We start from the raw sequence: 20,290 nt of genomic DNA, 5'->3' as shown, positions 1-20,290 counted from the left end.
ACTGATTATAGTAACATGCTTCGGTCTCATGCTCTCTCCATATTACAAAAAGTCAAAACTCACTGTGCCTTAAAAAGAGTCCAAAATAAGGTGTGTAGACTAAAACAAATCCATATTCAAAAAGGCCTGCAAACACTATTGATGAAAATGAAAATTCGGTAACACTTTATTTTAGGGTCTCTTAACTAGTTGCATGCATATTACTAGAATATTAGCCATTTATTAGTAGTAATTAAGCACATATTAATGCCTTATTCTACATCCCTAATCCTACCCAATACCTAAATTTAACAACTACCTTACTAACTATTAATAAGCAGCCAATTAGGATTTTATTGAGGGAAAAGTCGTAGTTAATAGTGAATACGTGTTCTCTATTCTAAAGTGTTACCCAAAATTCTAAATGCAAGATAAAAACACTATTCTAATGAAGAAGAAGAAAAAAACGCTTTCCATGTTTATTAGACCTTGAGAATGAATGTAAAGAATTGGTCTGTTCACAATTAAACTCCACATGTTTCAGTTAAGGGCCCTGTGAAATCAGTTTATTTTTTTCCTTAATTCTGTATTTTTATGTTTTCTGGATTCTGCGTTTTATTATTTAATACACATTTATCACTGAAAATTGAGTCTAATCAAATGAATAATAAAAGAAAATTTTTTATCAATCATTAAAAATGTAATCAAATGAAAATATACCAATTGATTCACAACAAAACATTGCAATTATATTATTTTCATAAATAAGAGAACTGTATAAATGGATGTACAAAACAAGTGTGGATGTATAAGAACTGTACAAAACATGGAAGAAAAAAGATCTTGGTTGTATAATATTCCTTAAAATATAAATTATATATATATATATATATATATATATATATATATATATATATATATATATATATATATATATATATATATATATATATATATATATATATATATATATATATATATATATATATATATATATATATATATATATTTTTTTTTTTTTTATATTATATTATGATATATATATTATGTATAATATATATTATTGTTACTTTCAGAAGTACATTTTAGCATATAATAGAAGTAATATATTTCTGTCATAATGTCTTCGAGTTTAACCGACCTTTACTTTGGCAGGTTGTTGTGATGGCTCGGAGTTTCAGTGTCTGTTTTGACAGAAAAGCTCAAAGTGACTCTGTTACATAAAAGTCTTGTGTGTCTGAGTTTGTGTACGAGATGCAGTGTTCATTTTGGCAGGCATTTTTGATTTAGTCAGTCTTTATCTTGAGACGAAAAAGCTTAATAGTCTTAGTCACATTTTAGTCATTTGAGTCTATCATAGTTTTAGTCTAGTTTTAGTCATTTGAGTCTATCATAGTTTTAGTCTAGTTTTAGTCATTTGAGTCTATCATAGTTTTAGTCTAGTTTTAGTCATTTGAGTCTATCATAGTTTTAGTCTAGTTTTAGTCATTTGAGTCTTTCATAGTTTTAGCCTAGTTTTAGTCATTTGAGTCTTTCATAGTTTTAGCCTAGTTTTAGTCGACGAAAAGTCATTGCATTTTTGTCAACTTTTAGTCAAACTGCAGTTACCAACATTTATTTTGGTAGCTATTTTATATGTAGTATTTAAACAAAAATAGTCATTTATTCTTCTCTCTTTAGACCAAATCAATTAAGCTTAGTTATGAGAAATTTGAATCAAGGATTGAATTTGGAAAAACTGGAATAAATTTTAATTTTTTGGTAGAAATATAAATTAAACTCATTTTTCAGATACAGTAGGTTTACTTAACAAGTATACATTTATTTAACATCTTTTGTTGGTTAACATTTATGACAGATAATTAGGAATGCTGTCCATTTAAGACGGAAGGTATGTATGTAATAGCCTACTGACATACATTCAGTTTTCACCCACCTGTTTAAGCTCACTTAAACCATAACGGACTGTATTTCCGTGAGATACTCTACATGAGAGACATGTGGACTGCTGTGTGTGTATTTGAGCGCTGAGAACTGATCGCGCGCTGTATGAGAACTGAAGAAGTGGAGCGCGCGCGAGAGAGAGAGCACTTCTATCAGTGCGTTTCCGTCTCGCACCTTCACTGACTTTAAGTTAATCGACAATGAATTGTGACTCCCGGGAAAAACGGGACATCTGGTCACCCACTCCCTAACCCTTCGGGTGCTGAGGCCATTGTTTCAGATCGCTAGTTCGTGTTTTGAGACATATTAGAGACATGCACAGTTTGTCGTGTTTATTTCTGTGTGATAGACGGTCAGATTAAGCGGTGGACATTTAACCTTATATGGATCATCATCATCAACATTAATTTTCTCACAATCTTGATATTATACTATCGCTCAGCCCTACTCTTACTCATCGTTACGGGTGCAGGATGCGACTATAAACTCATTCATCTCATTACGGTTTGACTGCTAGCTATGTACCTGTAAATATTTTTTATCCAATACACTTTATAATGAAGTTTGTCAGTATGTACAAGAGAATCAGAACTCTTTTATTTGCAATGTATTTCATCTCTAATATGGATGGGGGGTCCCTTCAGCTGAATTATTAGGGGAGGAACGCAGGAGTTTTCTCCTTTCTCCCTCTATAGTGACACTACTTGAAACATTCTTCTTTTAATAATCTTTAGCCAGTACCTTGGGTGTGAGTTTACAGAGGGTGGAGAATTTGTTGTGGCCCGTGGTTTCCATCAGATATTTTTCAGCAACAAGTTCTCGGCTGAGAGCTTTCCACCAGGTTTCTGAGGTTTCCCTGCCAATACCAAAGAGAGAGTGCTTCCGAAAGCGATCCGGAACCCGCTGAGAGGTCTAACAGAGGGATGAGGAATGCATTTGTACAGCTCTAACTCACATGTAAAAGATGATGAAAAAATGAAAGACTTCATTTATGCTTTCTTTAGATAAATCAGTATATCTTTCAATATACATCAATATTAGTGCTGTCAAAAGATTCATTGCGATTAATCGCATCCAAAATAAGTTATTGTTTACATAAAATATGTGTGCGCACTGTGTATATTTATTATATATGAATACACACACATACACATACAGTATATATTTTGAAAATATTTACATGTATATCAATTTATAAATTCATATTCTTATATTTTAGATTATATATATATTTCATATATAAACAATTTTTTTTTTTTTAAATGTACATGCATGTGTTTGTAACTTTGCATTTATATATACACATATATTATGTAAACAAAAATGTTTATTTTGGATGCAATTAGTCGTTTATTCAATATAATCAATTAATCAATATACATCTTTTTTTCCTCAACCTTTGGTTCCTTTCATGGAAATATTTTGAGCAGACTTTTTGGACTGATAAATGATTGTGATTATCTTTATGACTCAAAGTGAAAGCAGAGTTTGTATATTACAGGGTGTTAAAGGGTTTTCTCTGACGTACTGAGCCCCGCAGGAAGAGGATGGGCGCTGTGATGCCGAACCTCTCATCCATAGCGCTGACGGCCTTCATCAGCTGATACGCACACGAGCCGAAGTCCTGCAGGACTGCAGGATCCTCTCCGTTTACACTGAAACCACACCAAAAGAAGTCATCTTCGGGAACTATTAGAACAGTTTGAAGACACACAGAAAGCAGACTTACTCACCCTGACCTGCAGTTATCACAACAATTACTGCTACCCATAATTCCAGAAGTCACTTTCCTCAGACGCTTGTCTTCAAAATGACACAAAATCAACCTAGGATTCAGTTCATCATGTTTAAAAATATCACCAAACATGTTACAATATGAAGAAAGTCACATCTAATCAAAGCTGGTGCAAATGCAAGTGTTTCTAAATATGTGAAAATCAAGTGCTGTCAAATGATTAATCGCGATTAACTGCATCCAAAATAAAAGTTTTTGTTTACATAATACAGTATGTGTGTGTGCTGTGTATATTTATTATATATATATATATATAAATACACACATATACAGTATATATTTTGAAAATATTTACATTTATATTCATATAATTTACATTATATAGAAATGTAATATACTGTATGTGTGTGTATTTATATATACATAATAAATATACACAGCACACACTCACATTATTGTTAACAAAAACGTTTATTTTGGATGTGAGTAATTGCGATTAATCGTTGGACAGCACTAGTTTATTTCTTTCTTTGGATTGAGTTGACATATTTAGGACAGGTTAGAAAGTTAAATTCACTTACTTTCGCCTGCATTTGGTTGAATTCAAATACTTTTCCATTTTTGCCATCATGTCCATTTTGTAATCTCTGAAGCGCTCACTTTTGGATTGGTTGAGAATGAATCTAAAGGAAATCACAAAGAAGATATATTTTAAGACTTCGAACAGAAAATAAGTCTTGTAAGTTGAACAAGTTACCAAAATGAGGATGAGTTGTCACCTATTCAGGACCATATCTCCGGGCATCCACAGGACGTGACAGGCGCTGGGCAGCCCGTCTCTGCCGGCCCTCCCGATCTCCTGATAATACGACTCCATCTCTTTGGGAGCTCCGTAATGGATGACCTTCCTGATATCAGATTTATTAATGCCCATCCCAAACGCCACAGTGGCCACCACACACTGCGACAAAACCATGAAGAACCAACACTGTTACGTACTGAAAAAAATCTGTTTCTGGCATGAGACTTTCAGTGGCATTCACCTGAATCTCATCCCTCATGAACTGATGCTGGGTTTCTCTCCTCTGTTTGATGCTCAGACCCGCGTGATAAACTCCACACAGGATGTCCAGCTCGCACAGCGCCGCTGTCACACGCTCCGCCTCTTTCTTTGATGGACAGTACACAATGGCTGAGCCTTCAAACTCAAAACCACCCCTACAAAACAAAACTTCCATACTTACAAAAAAACACTGTAACATTAGACAATGGCAAAATAAGTCAAATGAGCAAGACAATGGCAAATTCTAGATCTTGGACTAAATTGTTGTTTTGGGTAATTTGCTGGTCAAAATTATATTTTCTGAGTGGGCACTGGAATTTGGAAATACATTAAAATAATAATAAAAAAACATTTATAGATAATTAAAATAATTCATTCAAATAATTCCAAAAGTTTCAAAGACTGAACGCTCTTCATTGTTTAATAGTCCATATGTGACCCTGGAGCACAAAATCAGTCATGAGTAGCACAGATATATTTGTAGCAATAGCCAACAATACATTGTATGGATCACAATTATACATTTCTCTTTTATGACAAAAATCATTAGGATATTAAGATCATGTTCCATGAAGATATTTAGTAAATTTCCTACCGTAAATATATCAAAACTTCATTTCTGATTATTAATATGCATTGCTAAGACAACTTTAAAGGAGATTTTCCCAATAATTTTGTGCACCCTCAGATTCCAGATTTTCAGATCCTAACAAACCATACATCAATGACAAGCTTATTTATTCAGATGATGTATAAATCTCTCTTTTTTTTTTTAAATGGACCCTTATGACTAGTTTTGTGGTCCAGGGTCACATATATGAGTTTGAGTTGTTTGCGATTACTGGGATTTAAAAAAAATAAAAAAACTCTTTAAATCACAAATAGAAATTTCTATTCTAAATATTTTGACACAACTAGAAATATTACATTCATTACAAAAATGTAGTCTAGACATCACACAAAATTCCCTACGCAGATTTTCCAAGATTGTGAGAATCCTGGTGCTCAAAATTTTAAGGCAAATGTTGAGGGAATAAATTATAAAATTATAAAATATTTTAGCTTACATCTGTTTTTTTTTTGCCAACTTATTGTCTTACTGTGTGCTACTGGGTCCTGGTGATCTGGTTAAAAACCACTGCATTAAGCAATCTTCAAACATTCCTCGTGAAAAATACTTAAGGAAAATGTTCCTCACAAGTTACTACAAGAATCAACATGGCCTACCCTTTTTTTTTGATGAGAAATTGTTTGAGGTCTTGGATAACGTCACCAGACTTGCGATTGACATCCAGGTAGAGGTTTGGTCGGTCGAACGAGGTGCAGGTGATCAGAGGGTTGATCAGATGAAGGCTCTTAACGATGTCCTCGCGGATAGACGGACTCGCAGTAGCCGTGAGCGCCAAAATAGGAACCTGATTAAAGACTCAAATGTTAGGAATGACACGAAAAAATGATCAAAATCAATCTTTCAGTGATATCTGTCTGTAACTTCATAATGACACAAAGTCAAGATTTCAAAAGAAAACATGGCTTACACCAGGGAGATTTTTCTTGAGTTTCCCCAGGTCACGATACGCACTTCTGAAATCATGACCCCACTGAGAGATGCAGTGAGCCTCGTCTACCGCAACCAGTGATAAACCTACAAACACACGGTGAAGATGTTCCTCCTTTAAAACGAAGGATTAAATCACTTCAAATGGCATTTTACTTCTTCCTGTTTGATTTACCAACAGTCCTGTCGAGCTGCGCTAGCAGAGGAATATTCCCCGAGCAGAATTCAGGTGTCATGTACACCACCCTAAAGTGACCCCTGAAGACAAGAGAACAGGGAAAATGATGTCACAAGTTTTGTGACATCAACTTAACTTCCAAATTAGGCATATGGCTTTGATTTCTTAGCAATTTTACAGTGTAACATTTGATCAAATATTTATTTATATAAAATTAAATAAAATAGTATACTACATTATCTTTATTGTAAACTTAAACTATTTTATTGAAATGCTTTGACTTCAGCAGTAATCTTCTATGTGTCTTCTTTAAAAAGAGAGCAACCTTAGGTCTGTATTCCAAAGCGCTCAGGAATTACAGCCATGTCGTGACAAGCACTGATAAACATGAGTTCTGTTTTCAGTCCATTTATACCCCAAAGGGGCGACGTATACACACATTACAATCAAATATAAGAGTTACGTTTTGGGGAAAAAAGTTCCAATAAGATGGAAAATAGCAATAAATTGATTTTCTGATATCTCTTTCTGGTTTTGCCTTTTTTAGGGTTAAAATGAATATATAAGGGACAATATACAGTGGCATAAACAACTGGGGAACCCTTTGGAATGAGTTGGCTTTCTTCAATAATTGCCCATAAAATTGTGTAAATGGCTCTCTCTCGAGATCATTCCACAGAATCTCTAAGATTAAAAAAATAGCTCAGCCAGAAATGAATATTTTGTTATGATTTACTCATCCTTTTGTTGGTCCAAACCAATAAGACTTTTGTTCACCTTTGAAACACAAATCAAGATATTGTGAATGAAATCTGAGATTTCTGTCCCTCTATTTAAAGTCCATTCCATCAAAACGTTGACAAGTTCTCAAAAACATCATGAATGTAATCCATATGAATAGAGCAGTTTAACCCGGGTCTTCTGAGGAGACAAAATCGCTTCTTATGAAGAGCAGGTTTAATACTGATGGACACAAATGTACAGAACACAGAAGCTCAACCACACTTGCTTGATGTGTGAGAACAAACCTCATTGGTTTTCACGTGTCAATCAAGCACAGTTGAGCTGTATGGGATGTTTATATGTGAATGCATGCTTAAATTTATCAGAACAAAACTAAATTTGAGAAATTTATATGTAAAAGCAGATAATTCAAAGCTGTTCACATACTTTTTCTTGTTTAATATTCTATTTTTTCAACATTTTGAATGTTTTTTATTAGATGGAGTGTAGCATGTAACATCACAGGACAAGCTCCCAAAAGCAAGCCAAGTAGCCTCTCACCTCTTCACTTCCTCATTCAGGTTCTTGGTCTGAGCAGATCCAAGAAAACAAGCAGGAATGTTTGACATTCTGCAACACAAGCACAAACATGAATGAAAGATAAATCAGTGGAGGTCTCATGCGTCTCATTTACAAACATGTGACATTTCTTTTTGAAATTTTTAAAATTTAGTGTTATTTTTTAAATTTATGTTAAAGGTGCCATAGAATGCATTGATACAGTATTTTAAATTGTTCTCTGATATCTACACAGAAGGTATGTGGCTTAGGAAAGGGCAAAACTACCCAGAAACGTTTTTACATGTTCATTTACAACCCTAGGATTTCTCTCTAGAATGACATGGTTAATGGTATTACCTTATTTGGAAGGGTCATGAATAATAATGTTGAGCTCTGCTCTGATTGGCTGTTTCCCAGTGCGGCTCAATGTTGAGCTCTGCTCTGATTGGCTGTTTCCCAGTGCGGCTCAATGTTGAGCTCTGCTCTGATTGGCTGTTTCCTAGTGCGGCTCAATGTTGAGCTCTGCTCTGATTGGCTGTTTCCTAGTGCGGCTCAATGTTGAGCTCTGCTCTGATTGGCTGTTTCCCAGTGCGGCTCAATGTTGAGCTCTGCTCTGATTGGCTGTTTCCCAGTGCGGCTCAATGTTGAGCTCTGCTCTGATTGGCTGATTCCCAGTGCGGCTCATTTCAGTAGCTCACACAGCAAACAGATCTCTACTGTCCGGCGTGAACGATGGAGAGATTAGGCATCCAACCTGATATGATTGAGCCAGTATCAGACGAAGATACAGATTTTGAGAGATTTTGCAAGAATGTTTAACGTCAGTGGTATGAACATGATCGCTGCGAGACGCTGGTGGAGTGAATGAGGCTTGAGAGAGAGCTGTGAGTGAGGGTGGGAAAGTTAATAAAGTATGACGTTGTAGTTTAGGGTCAGCGATATCTTTATCTTAATTGCAAAAGATCTGAAATAATAATTATTTTTATTTATTGATCTTTTTTGTTTTAATAGCAATATCTGGCAACACTACATCGATGATTCGGCTGTGCAGGTCCGGCTGGCCTAGAAACATTAAACATAATGATCCCAACTGTAATGTCACAGTCGGTGTTATATTGGGATTCGGCTCTTTTTCAGCTGTCTTTTGCATGCACAAGATTTACATAAGGAGGGGGAAACAATGGTGTTTGAGGCTTACGGTCACTTCCATGTACAGAACTCTTATTATTCAACTATGCCAAGGTAAATACAGTTTTACGGCACCTTTAAATATTGTATTATGTAGACCACTCAGTTGCAGGCTGACCACTACATCAGCCTGTATCTAGATACAGTTACATTTGAACGATTAAGTTGCAGTTACAGTTTTGATGCCGCCGTCTCAATATACTGTACAACACAGCGTACATTCACATCAAATATTAACTAAGCAGTAGTTACACTCATGGGACACTGCACTTATTCGCAAGCACAAAAGCACTTTATTTGCAAGTGCTTTAAAGTCTTGCCAGTTAAACATTTCATTTACATGCTGTTCTGACACGCTTTTTCTGAGCAACCGCACACTAAAAAAACCTGCCAAACAGCGTTTGATTACTGGAATACTTCAATTATCTTTAGTGTCTGATTGCACTAATACTGTCAGAAACATGCAAGGTTTACATATAAACACAATTGGTTATGAGAAAGTAAAGTTAAAGTAAGCATTTGAGAGAAAAAAGGATGCGTGCCTGTATATCAGATGCGTGCAGCTCTTAAAGTGACAGCAGACTAATAGCCCTAAACATGCCGCTTGTCATTAAAGGGATGGCTCCCCCAAAATTTAAACTTCTGTTGTTATTTACTCACTCTCATGTTGTCCCAAACCTGCTGGTCACCACTGACTTTGATACAGTAGGGGGAAAATACTATGAACCCACATTCTTCAAAATATCTTCTTTTGTTTAACAGAAGAAAGATACTCATTCAGGTTTAAAACCACTTGAGAGTGAGTAGGTGATGATAAAAGTTTCATTTTTGGGTGAACTATTCCTTTAATGTTAATAAAACAACAAAACACAGAGAAAAAGCACTCACTGCTCTTGACTGAAGAGCTTTAATACCATCAATTTATAATTTTTACAGTGAATTGTACATAGCGTTTTATTTTTATATTTGTTTATTCAATTTCTTGAATGCTCCTGCTAAATACACCTACTGTACCAGAAAAAAAATAAGCACTGTTTGTTTTATTTGTATATTGTGTGTATTTGTAATGTGTATCGTTGTTCTTATATTTAAATAATAAAGATAATGACAAAGATTTTCATCTTTGGCCTAAATATCTGCAATTCTTTTTTATTTTATATTTTGTTACCTTGTAAGGCTTTGTTTTTAAAATGGGGAAATTAGTTTGTCTGTACTGCTCAGAGAACTTGTAAAATAGTCAAACTAATATGACAAAGAATCGTGATTAAATTGTGTGCATTGTGATTTTCCGGGGAAAAATATTGTGATATAATATAGTTAAAAATGATGTGAGGTGAAGTTAAAGAACTGTGACGTACTGTAGGTGAAGCACCTGGTCCTCCATGAGAGCGATGAGAGGGGAAATGACCACACTGACGGTCTGGCAGTACACTGGAGGAAACTGGAAACACAAACTCTTCCCATAACCTGCCAACACAGCCATTCATGAGAGCAGAACACAAACTTAGACAAGTCAAATTTATTTGTATACCACTTTTCTTAATATCTTCATGCATCATAATCACATTTATCAGATTAGAGCTTAATGACTATAACGACTAAAGATCATTTAGTAAATATCTCATAACTTCAATGATCAAGAAAAAGTTATACCAGTTGCCATGACAACGAGATTATCTCTCCTCTCCGTGAGAACAGAGTGAATCACTTTCCACTGAACCCTGAAAAACCATGAGCATCATATGACAGATCACATGAAAAACAAACAGTGTGCTAATGGCAATAACAACTACATATATGCTTATTCTCAATCATAAACAATAGTATAGTAAAAGACACTATACTACTTCAAAACTTACGGTTTAAAGCTGTGATGTCCAAAGAACATTTTTAGACGTTTAATTTGTTCAGGAACAGGTTGTGGGATGCTTGGATCTTAACAGAAATAAAAAACTAGTTTGTTGAAATTCAAAACCGCTGCTAACGAATATTAAACAAGACAGTTTACATACTGATAACATCCATAGTAATCAAAGTAACCTGAAAAGAAACCTGACATTAGCTATGTTTAAATGGACACCTTTAGTTTGAATCAGAATGAAATCATTCCGACTGATGAATCCAAACAGAGTGTTTATATGAATGCTATAAATAACATGATCAGGTTTATGTGTGTGTTTATGTCACAAGCTTCGGTATCGTGTTTGAGCTTTTGACATGCACACACCGCACAAATATACAGTTTCCTGCTGTTTGCACATACTATTCTCCTACCATTACTTCCTTTCTTTGTAAAGACTTAATATTTATGTATTTTGTGTGTTAATTAGGAGATGACGAGCATGTGAAGCTTTGTGCCATGCTGCTTTTATTTATAAAGCAGTAAAATCCTGTCGCCAAAACAAGCCATCTGCGGATGACAGTATAAAGTGAGGACTGATGGGACGTTATTCTGCTCCACTTCAGACGAAGGGTGGAAGGAGAGTTTTAAAATAACAGTCATTTATGACACAAACAACAGCTCGTTCCACGCGTCATACGTCATTATGCCATTTCTACATCACTGCACATGCGCAGTACTTCCAGTTTCAGTTTTTAAACGTTTACATGTCCTCTCGATCAGCTTAGAAAAGGTCTACACCACCTCTTCCAATCTGATCGAAATCTGAATTAGATCCAGCGCAATTAGATCAATTAAGGCTTTTCAGTCCGACTGAGCCATCAATCCGATTAGATTGGATCCGACAGATTATTTGGTTGCATGTAAACATAGATAATGTTTTATTGAGAATATCATTCATCATTTATTTTTAAATAGAATCCAAAGCTTAATATAAAATATAGCTCCGTTGTCCTGGGCAGTTTATATACTGCAGAAGACTCGTCTTGTTCAGCTGGAATGCTATTCACCTTATATAAATATATAGAGCTGAATATAACGTTATATAAATATATAGAGCTGAATATAAAGTTATATAAATATATAGAGCTGAATATAAAGTTATATAAATATATAGAGCTGAATATAAAGCTGAATATAAAGTTATATAAATATATAGAGCTGAATATAAAGCTGAATATAAAGTTATATAAATATATAGAGCTGAATATAAAGCTGAATATAAAGTTATATAAATATATAGAGCTGAATATAAAGCTGAATATAAAGTTATATAAATATATAGAGCTGAATATAAAGCTGAATATAAAGTTATATAAATATATAGAGCTGAATATAAAGCTGAATATAAAGTTATATAAATATATAGAGCTGGATATAAAGTTATATAAATATATAGAGCTGAATATAAAGCTGAATATAAAGTTATATAAATATATAGAGCTGGATATAAAGTTATATAAATATATAGAGCTGAATATAACGTTATCTAAATATATAGAGCTGAATATAAAGTTATCTAAATATATAGAGCTGAATATAAAGTTATCTAAATATATAGAGCTGAATATAAAGTCATATAAATATATAGAGCTGAATATAACGTTATCTAAATATATAGAGCTGAATATAAAGTTATCTAAATATATAGAGCCGAATATAAAGTCATCTAAATATATAGAGCCGAATATAACGTTATCTAAATATATAGAGCTGAATATAAAGTCATATAAATATATAGAGCTGAATATAACGTTATCTAAATATATAGAGCTGAATATAACGTTATCTAAATATATAGAGCTGAATATAAAGTTATCTAAATATATAGAGCTGAATATAAAGTCATCTAAATATATAGAGCTGAATATAAAGTCATCTAAATATATAGAGCCGAATATAAAGTCATATAAATATATAGAGCCGAATATAACGTTATCTAAATATATAGAGCCGAATATAACGTTATCTAAATATATAGAGCCGAATATAACGTTATCTAAATATATAGAGCCGAATATAAAGTCATCTAAATATATAGAGCCGAATATAAAGTCATCTAAATATATAGAGCCGAATATAAAGTCATCTAAATATATAGAGCCGAATATAAAGTCATCTAAATATATAGAGCCGAATATAAAGTCATCTAAATATATAGAGCCGAATATAAAGTCATCTAAATATATAGAGCCGAATATAAAGTCATCTAAATATATAGAGCCGAATATAAAGTCATCTAAATATATAGAGCCGAATATAAAGTCATCTAAATATATAGAGCCGAATATAAAGTCATCTAAATATATAGAGCCGAATATAAAGTCATCTAAATATATAGAGCCGAATATAAAGTCATCTAAATATATAGAGCCGAATATAAAGTCATCTAAATATATAGAGCCGAATATAAAGTCATCTAAATATATAGAGCCGAATATAAAGTCATCTAAATATATAGAGCCGAATATAAAGTCATCTAAATATATAGAGCCGAATATAAAGTCATCTAAATATATAGAGCCGAATATAAAGTCATCTAAATATATAGAGCCGAATATAAAGTCATCTAAATATATAGAGCCGAATATAAAGTCATCTAAATATATAGAGCCGAATATAAAGTCATCTAAATATATAGAGCCGAATATAAAGTCATCTAAATATATAGAGCCGAATATAAAGTCATCTAAATATATAGAGCCGAATATAAAGTCATCTAAATATATAGAGCCGAATATAAAGTCATCTAAATATATAGAGCCGAATATAAAGTCATCTAAATATATAGAGCCGAATATAAAGTCATCTAAATATATAGAGCCGAATATAAAGTTATCTAAATATATAGAGCCGAATATAAAGTTATCTAAATATATAGAGCCGAATATAAAGTTATATAAATATATAGAGCTGAATATAAAGCTGAATATAAAGTTATATAAATATATAGAGCTGAATATAAAGCTGAATATAAAGTTATATAAATATATAGAGCTGAATATAAAGCTGAATATAAAGTTATATAAATATATAGAGCTGAATATAAAGCTGAATATAAAGTTATATAAATATATAGAGCTGAATATAAAGTTATATAAATATATATAGAGCTGAATATAAAGTTATATAAATATATAGAGCTGAATATAAAGTTATAAATATATATAGAGCTGAATATAAAGTTATATAAATATATAGAGCTGAACAAGACACGCCTTTAGTCAGGGATTACATGACAATAAAATATATAACTGTATATAAATCTGGAAGGCTATTTATGTTCAAAGGATCAATGAAAGTAAATTTACCAAAGCCCTCTTCCTCGTCTTCCTCAAGATCCTCGTCATCATCTTCAGCACCAGACCGTGGGACAAGCGCCTGTTTCTCATGACCATGTTCATCATTTACTCTCTCTATGTCAGCAGCACACTGACAAACAACAGAAGAGAAGCACGGCAAGAGTAAAGATTCGCTCTCGGAAACAATTAGACATCAAACTATTTGAGTACATCTTGAGTTTTCAGAAAAAAGTGCCATCATTTATCTCATTCTCAAGATGAGTTTTTTTGGACTTTCCTTGGCTATTTTGGAGCTTGACAAGCTTCATTTAAGAACAGCCTCATAGACACAAGGGTGAACGATCATTTTTTGTGTGAATGATCACTCTGCATTCATCAATCAGTTTTACCTTCATCATTTCATCATCAAAATCTTCATCACTCTCCATGTCATTAGAGTTCTTGGAGGATGATGCCTGCTGTGTCTGAGGAAAACCATAACATCCATGAAACATCAGTAACCATACTGATAAAGCACGGAGGAGCTGAATGCAGCAGTCACCTGGAAAGCTAAGATACACTCTTCCTCCAGCTGCTCCTGTCTGGCCTGCTGCTCCAGCATCTGCAGCTCATACTCAGAGATATCCAGAGACATCCCACCCTCTCTCTCAGTGTGCCTGCCAGCGTCTGCCTCAGACTGACTACGGTTCTGTGGCTTAGTCTTAGCTTCTTCAACTGACGGATCAAACGGTTTGCTGCCATTCGACAACACGCATCTTAGAGATGCAACGGTCTGAGACAGATCATCCACTAGTCTCACAGCACTGCAAAAATCATAATTCATGTAAACATCATAACTCACGTAATAATAATAATCATCATGCACGGGGAGAATTATGGACCACAGACAATAGAATTGTGCAATTTATGCTTTGTGATTTGAAATCTACATTTTAAGCAGGGGTCATATCATGTGAAATTAGAGATGCACCAAAATGTGGTCTGTCAAAAATGTAGGTTGCTGACTGAAAACGACATTTTCAAAAGAGAGAACTAAGATTTTTTTAGGAGAAAAATGCTGTATTTGATGCACATGGAGCATACTTCAATATCAAAAATCAAATGTGATTATACATTTATTTTACACGTGCCTTTCCTAATCATGCCCATACAGTGTGACAATATTCAATACATTATTGAAGGGCTATTCAGTTCTATTCCTGGAGGGGCATGTCCTGCCGAGTTTAGCTCTGATTAGCGGTACAATCAAATCCAACAGGACAGTGGCCCTCAACAACCAACTGTTGTATAAAGTCATATCTATTAAAATAATTTGTTTGAAGTAATTTAACGTCTAAAACTGACAAATGCTTAAATGCACTGTTCAGTCATCAAGCATCATATACTTCATATACCTCTGGAAGGGGTTATAGTCTGGTTAAAATGAGAACTACCAGATTTCAGAATAGCCTTTTTCCAGTAGCCAGAAAAACTGTAATTTTGTAATGTAAGTTGTTGTTGTGTGTGTGTGTGTGTGTGTGTGTGTGTGGGATGCCTCATACCAGCAGAAAATTCCTTGTATGTTATGCATACCAGGCAAATAAATGTTGATTGATTAATTGATTGATAGATAGATTGATTAGATGTGTTCTTCTAACAAGTTTGAGATCCTCTGACTTGATGAAGTGATAGTCTGAAAGACGATGGATGAAGTAGGTGTGGAAAGACAATGATCATGTATCGTGGATAGCCAGCATAAAATATTGGCGATATTAAGAGTATCTGGCCTTTTCAATTAATGTAGGCCTGTAACATTCTTATTATTATTAAATTAATATTACAATTAATTTGCCCCGCAATAATTTCATGGCGCATTACCGCATAACTATGAGCTGTAAGGATAATAAAAGTTCATGCTATCAGCTTACTCCTCACTGAAAGTGTTTTTTTATGTCTGGGGCCTGGTGCAACCGCACCAGCTGCACTGTCCAAAGGACAGCCCTGGCGCGATTAATGCAGCATCAGATGCCGAAAGCTTTGTCAGTTTACTTTCACTTTCTGGTGAATTGACTGAGATTAAGACGTTCACCGGCATAAAGGTCTCTGCACACTGAGTCAGAAATTTTAGCACGTTAAAAAAAGGATGGGGAATAAAGGTCATTGCACACCGAACAAAGTTTTTCCGTTTTTTCGTATTCCCCATCCTTTCCTATCAAAATGCATGTTACAGATGCGAAAACGCAGAAAATCGAACCTGATCCGAATTTTTTTTGACGGACGAAAGTTTCGGAGGCAGTGTGCAAATGTGATTGACACAACGTGAGCTCGTTGCAAAAATTTCTGACGCAAATTTCTGACTGTGTGCAGTGACCTTGACTCTTGCGCAAAGTTTGCATGTTGCTTGTGGTCTTTATGGTTTGTTGCATATCAAACTTTGCGGATAAGTGTGCAAGACTGTCCCTGGTCTTTAAAATGCCAGAGCACAGTGCCCTTAATGCACACTAAATCCACACTATCTCCAGTACCACTCCACATCCTGTTCTGGAAATAAATCGTGAGAGTTTTTACAGAGATCTCGCGAGAGGTCAAGGAGCCCTTTCCAGTGCAAGTTGAATAGTAATTTAATAATTAGATATTACATATAATTTGGTAGAAAAACAAAGTGTTTATTGGTGCAAAGATGAGTAGTGGTGATATTTTTTATTACTTAATTAGAAGCACCAAATTAAATTGTCATGTTATAGGGGATTACTGAACAGACATTTAGAAGTTGATTTTAAAATACTTGGTATTTAGAATTAAAATAAATCTCTGTAAACACTTGCATTTTTACAACACTATAAAAGTGTCCCCTCAGGTAATGAAACGTTTGACACACACATGTGGTCTTCATGCTCACTTTAACACTTGGGCCAAATACAGGAAATACGTCATATTAGTAGTCAAGTGCAAAGACCGCAAGTGTGGGGTATCTGGACAAGGCATGGTAAACGCTGTTTACGGATACCATAGGAATGAATGAGTGTTGTAAGCTGAATCCTACCTGTCACAAAAAGTCAGTGACTTCTCATATAAAACAGCATTTTTTTCATGGTAAACTCTAAAAATAGTTAAATTCAAAAGTACTGTTTAGTGTAAAACATGTTGAAGATTAGCAGATAGGCTGTCTGATTCATTAAATGATAAGCAGTTTCCTCTAAAAGATGTTTATTCAGCGCAGTGAAGCCTCTCCTCCATTGACATCCATTCAAAAAAAAAAACAGCCTCTGGTCTCCTGTCCCATGTACTGCCAAAGCGGAAGCGTCAGCATTACGCTTTTTTGGCTAATGGTTGCAGGCTTGCCTTCTAGTGGCTTTGCTCGTATTGTCTAATGACAGCGGACATGTTTTGAATGGGGTAAAATGCAACGCTCAATATAGCGACTCTATTGAAGGAAGCCCCGCCTTCTGAATAAAAGAGCCAATTGCTAATCAGTAAAGTCAGTGCGTCACCGCAGCTGCCATCAGAAGTCCCGGTTGCTATAGAAACAGTCAGCATTCTAAAGGCCTGTTCACACCAAGGACGATAACTATAAAGATAACGATAAAAATATAGTTCTAAAGATCGTTCTCAGTATTAAAGAATAGCAAAGTCCACACCACAACTATAACCAGGCACAGAGAAACGATATCGTTGGAATCACTTACAGAACGATTTTATCCAGCTGATGAACGATAAAAATATTGACAGCCAATCGTAATCAATCCTGCTATAATGAGCTGGAGAATTTAAAGTGGCAGATGAGCGTGCGCTGAGAATAAACAGACGATATCGTTCGCTGGTGTGGACGCTAATATCCTTATCTTTATAGTTATTGTTCTTGGTGTGAACGGAGCTTAAGACATGCGTTTGGGATTGTGCATGCACACTGGCTGGTCTAGCTAGAAACGGGCTAGCTCTTTTAATGCTAGTTGAGAAAAATAAAATATTTATGAGACATTTGTTGTCAGATTACTTCGGTCGACCTCTATATTTAACTAATGATAAGAGTAAATACAATGCCAACAATACTGGACCCAATCCTAACATTATCACTGGACCTCAGAGAAAATAAATAGCACTGACCTGGTCAAGCAGTCAAGCTCATCTGGAAGATTATCAGCGAGATCGTTAAGATCACGAGCAATCTGAAAAACGCTCTGTTTCAAAGCGAGCGCTGAGGTTTCTGAGCAGCCTGCAGGCACATGAACACAGAGCAAGTGTACAGAAAGACACGTAGATATACAAATATTACATATCTAGTGCAGAAAAACATTATTTGATCATCATTACATGCAAGTACATTAGAACAGCACAGCCATAACATTAACACGAAAACAACTGATCTCACCAGACATCATTTCCTGTAGACTCTGATAAATGAGCAATCCAGCCTGTTAGGGGAAAAAAAAGATTTTTATTAACAAAGATAATATTATATTCATATATACATACAATTGTAGTCAAAAGTTTACATGCACCTTGCAGAATCTGCTAAATGTTAATCATTTTACCACAATAAGAGGGATCAATAATACTGAGCTGAATAAGATATTTCACATAAAAGATGTTGACACACAGTCCACAAGAGGAGAAAATTATAGCTGCATGTATAAAAATGGCTCATTCAAAAGTTTACATCCCCTTGATTCTTAACACTGTTGTTATCCACAGCTGTGTTTTTTTGTTTAGTGATAGTTGTTCATGAGTCCCTAGATTGTCCTGAACAGTTAAACTGCCTGCTGTTCTTCAGAATCAGTATTTGAACCCTTTCCAGCAATGACTGCATGATTTTGAGATCAATCTTTCCACACTGAGGACAACTGAGAGACTCATATGCAACTATTACAGAGGGTTCAAACGCTCTCTGATGCTCCAGAAGGAAAAAACATGCATTAAGACCCAGGGCGTGAAAACTTTTGAATTTGAAGATCAAGGTAAATTTAACTTATTTTGTTTTCTGGGAAACTTGTAAGTATTTTCTGTTAGCTTCTGAAGGGCAGAACTAAATGAAAATCTTCAGCTGTCATAAAGAAAATTTGGAGACAATCATCTATGCTTTTATATCATCTAGATTGGATTATTGTAATGTTGTGTATTTAGGAATTTCTCAGTCATTGGTAAATCGATTACAGCTCGTTCAAAATGCTGCTGCCTGACTATTGACTGGTACTCCACTTTCAGCATGCTTGCATTGGTTAAATGTTAGGTATACTTGTTTCACTTCTGTTTCAGTTTTTATAACTATGTGTAAGTAAGTTGTTGTTTTTAGCATGTGTGTTTGGCAGTGTTATTTCTTAGGATTACTGATAAACTACTGTCGTGATTTGTATTTGTTATCGATTTTAATTTTAGTTCAATTATGTCTGAATTGATTATGTCTGTATAGGTCTTTTATTAAGTTTTAGTTTTAATTCAAAAAACTAAATGGAAATGAAATGTATATTGAATTTATAAATGTGTATATATATATATATATACACATGTATGTGTGTGTGTGGTTGTACATATGTAGTTGTTTTTTGGTATTTGTTATGTTAGAATTATTATTATACTCTTATACCATTTGTTCTTTAAACTTTGGAATTGTTTTTAGCTTTATTTATTTATTTTTTCATTTGAATGATAAGTTTTGAAATTTTGTTCCATGCATTTGTCATTTAATTTCTTTATTTTTAAAATGTGTATAGGTAGCATTTATAAAGTTTTAGCTTTGGATCTGTTTTTAGTTGCTTTAATACTACAATTGATTGCTTCTATTGTCCTCATTTGTAAGTTGCTTTAGAAAAAAGCATCTGCTAAATGACTAAATGCAATATCAGATTGATTTTAAGGCCTTATAGTTATATTATACTCGCACCTTATTTGTCAGATCTTGTTACTTTGCATAACCTGTTAAGAACTTGAGATCTGCTGACAAACGACTGCTGCAGGTACCGCGGTCCCGGAAAGTTGATCGGGCCTTTCGATTGCCAGTCCTCGGTATGGAGTAATCCACCTCTAGCCATTCATGCTGCCCCCTCTGTGTTCGCTTTTAAAACGGCTTTGAAGAAGCATTTTTATTTGATGGTGTTGGAATCTGATTTAGGAGAGACGTTCTTTTTTAAGATGTTGTGTTTGTATGTGTTTGGTTTTCTTGAATGCACTGTGCATTGGGCTGCT

At 34.4% G+C, this 20,290-nt stretch overlaps 1 protein-coding gene across 5 annotated transcripts in view; it reads right to left on the bottom strand.

Moving 5' to 3' along the window:
* The window catches only part of LOC306866217 (bifunctional 3'-5' exonuclease/ATP-dependent helicase WRN-like), a 45,940-nt gene that overhangs the window by 24,319 nt on the left and 1,331 nt on the right, over positions 1-20,290 (bottom strand). For all 5 annotated transcript variants that reach the window (XM_079411316.1, XM_079411314.1, XM_079411315.1 and 2 more), the window contains 18 exons: positions 18,480-18,522; positions 18,215-18,323; positions 14,673-14,934; positions 14,521-14,595; positions 14,141-14,261; positions 10,789-10,864; positions 10,583-10,650; positions 10,288-10,396; positions 7,742-7,810; positions 6,455-6,537; positions 6,260-6,366; positions 5,949-6,136; positions 4,702-4,876; positions 4,438-4,619; positions 4,240-4,341; positions 3,657-3,749; positions 3,452-3,578; positions 2,665-2,835 (listed from right to left, as the gene is read on the bottom strand). In XM_079411316.1, the coding sequence (XP_079267442.1) occupies positions 2,665-2,835; positions 3,452-3,578; positions 3,657-3,749; positions 4,240-4,341; positions 4,438-4,619; positions 4,702-4,876; positions 5,949-6,136; positions 6,260-6,366; positions 6,455-6,537; positions 7,742-7,810; positions 10,288-10,396; positions 10,583-10,650; positions 10,789-10,864; positions 14,141-14,261; positions 14,521-14,595; positions 14,673-14,934; positions 18,215-18,323; positions 18,480-18,522 (2,160 nt within the window). The remainder of the gene's footprint in view (positions 1-2,664; positions 2,836-3,451; positions 3,579-3,656; positions 3,750-4,239; positions 4,342-4,437; positions 4,620-4,701; positions 4,877-5,948; positions 6,137-6,259; positions 6,367-6,454; positions 6,538-7,741; positions 7,811-10,287; positions 10,397-10,582; positions 10,651-10,788; positions 10,865-14,140; positions 14,262-14,520; positions 14,596-14,672; positions 14,935-18,214; positions 18,324-18,479; positions 18,523-20,290) is intronic.

The sequence above is a fragment of the Barbus barbus genome (genome assembly GCF_936440315.1).
Source record: "Barbus barbus genome assembly, chromosome: 47".
NCBI classification, from domain to species: Eukaryota; Metazoa; Chordata; class Actinopteri; order Cypriniformes; family Cyprinidae; genus Barbus; species Barbus barbus.
The sequence above is the reverse complement of the archived record's forward strand: the minus strand, read 5'-3'. Positions and strand labels throughout refer to the sequence as shown.